The sequence below is a fragment of the Octopus bimaculoides genome, chromosome 17, assembly GCF_001194135.2.
Source record: "Octopus bimaculoides isolate UCB-OBI-ISO-001 chromosome 17, ASM119413v2, whole genome shotgun sequence".
NCBI classification, from domain to species: Eukaryota; Metazoa; Mollusca; class Cephalopoda; order Octopoda; family Octopodidae; genus Octopus; species Octopus bimaculoides.
Genome location: NC_068997.1, coordinates 7,730,888 through 7,737,926, shown reverse-complemented (window position 1 = coordinate 7,737,926; position 7,039 = coordinate 7,730,888). Strand labels below are relative to the sequence as shown.

At 39.0% G+C, this 7,039-nt stretch overlaps 1 protein-coding gene across 4 annotated transcripts in view; it reads left to right on the top strand.

Annotated features, from left to right (window-relative positions):
- Positions 1-7,039, top strand: part of LOC106874041 (1-phosphatidylinositol 4,5-bisphosphate phosphodiesterase gamma-1) — a 145,441-nt gene that overhangs the window by 128,042 nt on the left and 10,360 nt on the right. For all 4 annotated transcript variants that reach the window (XM_052974028.1, XM_052974029.1, XM_052974027.1 and 1 more), the window contains 5 exons: positions 540-643; positions 1,861-2,006; positions 2,385-2,533; positions 4,500-4,587; positions 5,716-5,804. In XM_052974028.1, coding sequence (XP_052829988.1) covers positions 540-643; positions 1,861-2,006; positions 2,385-2,533; positions 4,500-4,587; positions 5,716-5,804 — 576 coding nt within the window. The remainder of the gene's footprint in view (positions 1-539; positions 644-1,860; positions 2,007-2,384; positions 2,534-4,499; positions 4,588-5,715; positions 5,805-7,039) is intronic.

Sequence of the window (7,039 nt, the reverse complement as noted above, 5' to 3'; positions counted from 1 at the left end):
ATATATATATATATATATATATATAGACACCACCACCACCACCTCTACCATCTCCCTGCCACACATACACACACACACACACACACACCACCTATTGCACAACAGGCCAATGAACCAACAAGACAGCCTCTACATAGTTGTTAGACTTGCTGGAAATAGTAGCCAAACCCTACTGTTTTTAAGAACATGTTGACTAATGTGGCTTTGCATATGTCCCTTGCATACAGGAAAAGACTGGGGACCCATGGCTGGAACACCTTTCATTAAAGGTCACAACTCAGCCGCTGAAGCTAAAATACATGGAGAAAGAAAAAGCAAAACAGCTGCCACTTCCTCAGACCACCACAACGAAAATGACCACCACCACCTCTGTCACTACAACCAGATTGTCTCATCACTTTTTATGGTTTTCGCTGCTCCAATATCCCATGTTTTATCATTGATTCAGTTTTACAGGACTTAAATGCTTCTACTCTCTGTCTTCTCCGAAGGACAGGTTCCAATTTCAGCTGGTTCTTTCTGTGTCTCTCTCTCTTCAGGTGAAAGTAAAAGCTATCCAAGACTACCAAGCCAAGCGACCTGATGAATTGTCATTCCGAAGAGGGTCCATTGTGAATAATGTCCATAAACAAGAAGGGGGATGGTCAGTGACACCTTTTCTTTACTATCAGCAGCTTTGTCTGTCTCTCTTTCTATTTATCTGTGTGGTTGTGGGGGTGGGGGAATGAATTGCGTCATGGTGCTGTTTTTCTCACAGACAATGCCCAACTGACCGTACTATACTGTGTAGTCAACAAATTCAAAAACAAACAATGCACATGCATGAAATTAAAAATGCAAAATGGTAACAATTTACCCATCGCACCCTGTGTATATATATGTGTGAGTGTGTGTGTGTGTATGTAAGTATTTGTGTATATACGCACGTATATATATATAGGTAGGTATATATATATATATATATATACATACACATATACATATCTATATAGATATAGATATGTGTGTGTGTATGTATGTATGTATACACACAACAGGTTTCTTTCAGTTCCCATTTACCAAATCCACTCACAAGACTTTTGGTCAGCCTTGCCCAAGATACCACACGGTGGGACTGAACCCAGAACCATGTCGTTGGGAAGCAAGCTTCCTAGCACACAGCCACACTTGCACCTATCAGTTGGACTTGTTTGTGAATGTTGTGAGTGAATGCAATCACAACAAACAACAACAACTGGGTGGGGCTGTAACACAACAGTTCCTGAGATTTTTAACACAAAGTGGTTGTTTATTCCCAGGTCAGCATTGAAGAAATAGACATATGCCCCAAAAGTTTTCCAGAAAATTCTTTGGCTTCCCCGCTCAGTTACTAATGTCTCTAAAGCATTACCTGCATTTGAATGCTGACCACGTATCTAAGATAGTGTTACTGCCACATAAAAACATAACAGGTGCCACCCTGCTGATCAACAGATCTTCACTCAACAGCGCACTACATCCACATCCCACCTCACCACATATGCTATCCTCCCTCCGTCTTCTTATTTTCCAATTCTTAACTCATCTGATGCACCTACCTTTCTTTCCATTGCCATCTTTATTGGAATTCATTTCACAATCCTCTCACTAAATACTCCACCTCACCCCCCCCTCTCTCTCTCTTTCCAAATTACAATTCTCTGAAGCAATCTTTCTACTCACATTTTCATGAACCTCATCGCTTTCATCCACCAGACTGCTTCTACACTTCTAACTAAACAACAGCAACAATTATTGCCAAAATCCCATTAATTTCCCCAACAGGAATTTATTACCTGAAAGAGAGAAGCACTGGAATATGTTCATCTTTTATTGTTTCAGGTGGCGAGGGGATTATGGCACTGACAAACAGCATTGGTTCCCTGCCAATTATGTTGAAGAAATTGATGGTGCTGATGATGCAGGGGACACTTCTGATCTCGGTTCTTTACAGAAAGGATCCATAGATTTAAAGAACAGTATTATAGGTAAGGCCTCTCATTCTCCCTTTCTTTCTTCAAAGACAGGAAGGCACTCTTGAAAAGGCATTAAAATTCTTTTCTTTTTCTTCTTTTGGTTTAACTCCTTTTTTGGTTTAACTCCAAGTCAGTTGAGAAGCTCCCTTATTTGCTTATGGTAATTCAAAGGAAAATTGGTTGCTATTACTAGCAAGTCAAGTAATCAGATAGAGGCACTTTCTTTGAAGGATTTTCAGAAATAGTATAGAGTTAGGGTCTTGGAGTCTTTAAATATACCCCTTTATGTTGTGACTTCAAATATTGTCAACAACAACATCAACAACACTGTATTTAAACTATTATTTTTTTAGCCTGAAATTTTGTGTTTCTGTTTGTATTTATTGACAGAGAATGTGACTGGTCCTACCAACCTGTTTGTCTTTAGAATTTATAATTGCTACCAGAATAGTCCACTAGAAATTGGTTGTGAAACTTCAAATGACTTTGTGGAATGGTTCAGTGCCATAAGCAAGTGCATCGCTTCTGCCAATGAACGGGTATGTGGAATTTTTCTTGCGTCTTTTATATCTTGTATACAGTGGCACATAAAAAGCACCCACTACACTCTCAGAGTGGTTGGCATTAGGAAGGGCATCCAGCTGTAGAAACTCTGCCAGATCAGATTGGAGCCTGGTGTAGCCATCTGGTTCGCCAGTCCCCAGTCAAATCGTCTAACCCATGCTAGCATAGAAAGCGGGCGTTAAATGATGATGATGATGATGATGAATTATTTAATCTTGATTCTGGTAAGAAGAATGCAATTCTCTAAACTCTTCAGTCTCACAATTAGTATTTACATTTACTCTTTGGATTACAATGAATTTGATCTCTTGGATATGTACACAGCTGCAATTACTGTAAGCTATTCGCATATCTAGGCTTGTGATTAATTGGTGTGTGTATCTGTGTCTCTCCTTCTGCTTAACACGTTGACTACCAACTACAAGTTATTTCGTAGTTGGCAATCTATACAATTTTGCCAGGTATGTAAATCTGAAAAAATAAAGAAAACATTATACAATGAAGAGACATAGTCAAATAATGAATAACATCCCCTCAAAGCTTTCATAGCAAACCAATCTGAGCATTTTGCATTGCTACGAGATAACTCATACCACGTCATTGTAGTGTAAATACATGTACTATGTACCTGTGTACCTGTAATTTCATGTACTATGTACCTGCATACCTGTATACCTGTAATTACATGTACTATGTACCTGTATACCTGTAATTTCATGTACTATGTACCTGCATACCTGTATACCTGTAATTACATGTACTATGTACCTGTATACCTGTAATTACATGTACTATGTACCTGTATACCTGTATACCTGTAATTTCATGTACTATGTACCTGTATACCTGTAATTACATGTACTATGTACCTGTATACCTGTAATTACATGTACTATGTACCTGTATACCTGTATACCTGTAATTACATGTACTATGTACCTGTATACCACCACACAAAATATTTCAGCTTTCTGATTTGAGAAAGTTAATAGAACGCTTTTGGCAAATAGAAACAGATCATATCGATATCTTGTGGCAGGCTACATGTTAATGACCACTGCTGACGTCATGTAATCCAGAATAACCTGTCACATGGTCAGCTCATTGGCAACTAAACTGTGCTCCTACCTCCATTAGGCTTACCTGATGAGGAGTGTGATTAGAAACCTTACAGTCCACAAAACCAATCCTATGAAAAGGATGGATCAACTCAGGGTTGTACCAATGTTTATCTGGCACTTGTACAAGAACTCAGAAATTCTGCGCTGGTGTCTGGTACCCTGTGAGGACACTGAAAGGGAGGTAGTCGACCATTTCCGTTCTTGTACGTCTTTGGGAGAAAGTTGCACTTTTGTAAAATTAGTATTCTGGTTGAGACAGAGAATATCTCTAACATCTGGCCACCCAACTCCCCAGACTGCAACCCCCTTAATTATTATGTGTGGGGTACAGTTAAGTGAGAGACCAACTAAACACCAAAGATGAACTGAAGGCAAGGATTATGGCAGCATTCACCAACTTAAACAAGGAGACTGCCCAGAAGAGTTGCAGGAGATTCTGAAGTCGTCTGGAGGCGATTTTATTGAATATATTTACTGTTTAGTATTTCAAGATGTTTTTATATAATTTTGGTAAATATATCTGTTAAAATGAGATGTCAGAGTTATTTTCATTTTTGTGTCATTCAGATGACAATTTATTCACCACACCCCGTGTGTGTGTGTGTGTGTGTGTGTGTGTATACACTCACACACTGATGCATTCAAATCAAAACGTTTCAGTTTTCTAAACACGCCAGCATTTTCTGATTCACTTCCCAAACTCCTGGCACATCTGTTGGCCCTAAGGGCCACACAGTTTGGAAATGTCTGCTGTGTTTTATTAACTATTTGTGAGGCATTTGATACTTTTTTTACTGATACTATATATTTTACTTCACAGGTAAATCATGGATTGCAATTAGAACGAACCAAACATATTGCTCAGGAATTTTCTGACCTCATTGTCTACTGTCAAGCTGTTCCTTACAGTCAGTATTATTATTATTATTATTATTATTATTATTATATTTTTATTAGCAGTAGTAGTAAAGGTAGTGAGCTGGCAGAATCGTTAGCAGCATTCCATCTGTCTTCATGTTTTGAGTTCAAATTACACCAAGGTCAACTTTACTTTTCGTCCTTCACTTGTTTGTCCTGTCATTTGTTTTAGTCTTAACTACAGCCATGCTGGAGCACTGCTTTTAATGGTTTTATTTATTGAGTAGCTGAGTTCACCCGAATTATGTCCCATTATAGTTAACTTCTCTTTACTGATTTGAATGTGACTAGGTGCTGTGTACATCAAATTACATCAGAATACACACACACACAAAGTAGGTTTCTGCTGCATTTCACTCACAGGACAATGTCCAAAGTGAAAGTGAAAGACACATGATCCAAGTTACCCCAGAGTGGAATCAAACCTGAAGTTACCTGGTTGTGAAGAGAACTTGTGAACAGTACAGCCCCTCCCTTCACTCATGAATATAAAGTTTTTTCCGTTGTCAATCACAAAGAATGAAGTTAATTTTTGGCCACATATATATAGTACCATAATATTACCATTCCAGCTGCTCGTAAAATTTTTCAGAGTTTGATACATTCCAAGAAATAGCAATATCAACAACAACATTGATGTAACCCATCAATGTATCTATAGATATGATTGCAGTGGCATAACATTTGAGTTTACAGACCATCGGTTTTTTTTTGTGAATGGTTTTATGAAGAAGGTGGTAGCATGGCAGCAAGAATCTGATCAGATTTATGGAAAGAGTTTCAGAGGATTGTCATTTTGGGGTGGAAGGATAAGACAAAATGATCAGCTGAGGAGTAAGACACTGAATAAGTGTGATCAGGTGGAGATTTGAGTGTTATAGGGTTGGGCATGAGTGGATAGTCTGCGAGATAACATGAGAACCGACTGAATGATGATGCAGTGTCTCTTAGTGAGACCTTGTAGTGGTTGTAAAAAGATATTATAATGAAAGTCTGTTGATTTGAAAAAAAAAGGTTCTTTCCCTCTTTTGTAAATTTGTATATCATTGACTTAAACGTTGCAGGTAGGATTCTGTGAACTGTTTTTGTTTGTTAATTTTATTTCTGTTTCACTTCAGAATTTGGTAATTACTATGAAATGTCTTCCCTGCCGGAAACAAAAGCTGAGAAGATGACCAAGAAAGAAGCAAAATTATTTGCCAAATATCCTTTACTATGAAATCATCATCTCATCGTCATCCACTTCGTCATCATCATCCTCTTCATTATTGCCATCCTCTTCATCATTGTCGTCCTCTTTATCATCCTCTTTGTCATTGTCATCCTCTTCATCATAGTCATCCTCTTCGTCATCGTCATCGACTTCGTCATCGTCATCCTCTTTGTCATTGTCGTCCTCTTCGTCATCATTGTCCCCTTCATCATCGTCGTCCCCTTCATCATTGTCTTCATCGTCCTCTTCATCATAGCAATCAAATTCACAAATTCAATGACTGGCAGCCGTGCCAGTGGAACGCTAAGAGCACCATCCGAGTGTGATGGCAGCCAGAGCAGCTGGCTGGCTTCCGTGCCGGTGGCACGTAAAAAGCTCCATTCGAGCACGATCATTATCAGCATCGCCTTACTGTGCTGGTGGCAGGTGAAAATAACATTCGGGCGAGGTCATTGCCAGTGCTGCTGGACTGGCTCAAACACCACTTGAGCCTGGCCATTGCTAGTACCACCTGACTGGCCCTTGTGCCGGTGGCACGTAAAAGCACCCACTACACTCTCAGAGTGGTTGGCGTTCGGAAGGGCATCCAGCTGTAGAAACTCTGCCAGATCAGATTGGAACCTGGTGCAGCCATCTGGTTTCACCAGTCCTCAGTCAAATCGTCCAACCCATGCCAGCATGGAAAGCGGATGTTAAACGATGATGATGATGATGATGATTATTTACAATTGACAGATATTTGTCCTCATCTTGTTTCTTGTTAACACGTTTCGGTTGATATACTCTCCCGCCTTCATCAAGTGTTTTGAGGAAATTTCGAACCTGGGTTTTCATTCCTAAGGTATTTTTCGATATTATTATTATTCAGATCACTGCTTGGAATCGAACTCGGAATCTTGGGGGTTAGTAACCCGCGCTCTTAACCACTAAGCTATATGCCCCCAATTCTAAGCAGTGACCTGAGTAATAATAAAAATGATAATAATAATGATAATAATAATGACATCGAAAAATACCTTAGGAATGAGAATCCAGGTTCGAAATTTCCCCAAGACACCTGATGAAAGCTGAAATGTTGTGTTAACAACAAACAAGAAGAGGACAAATATCTGTCAAATGTAAATAATGTACATAATTCCTCGTCTCTCAAATATAGAACTGTATATATATATATATATATATATATATACACACACACACACACACACACACACACACACACACACACA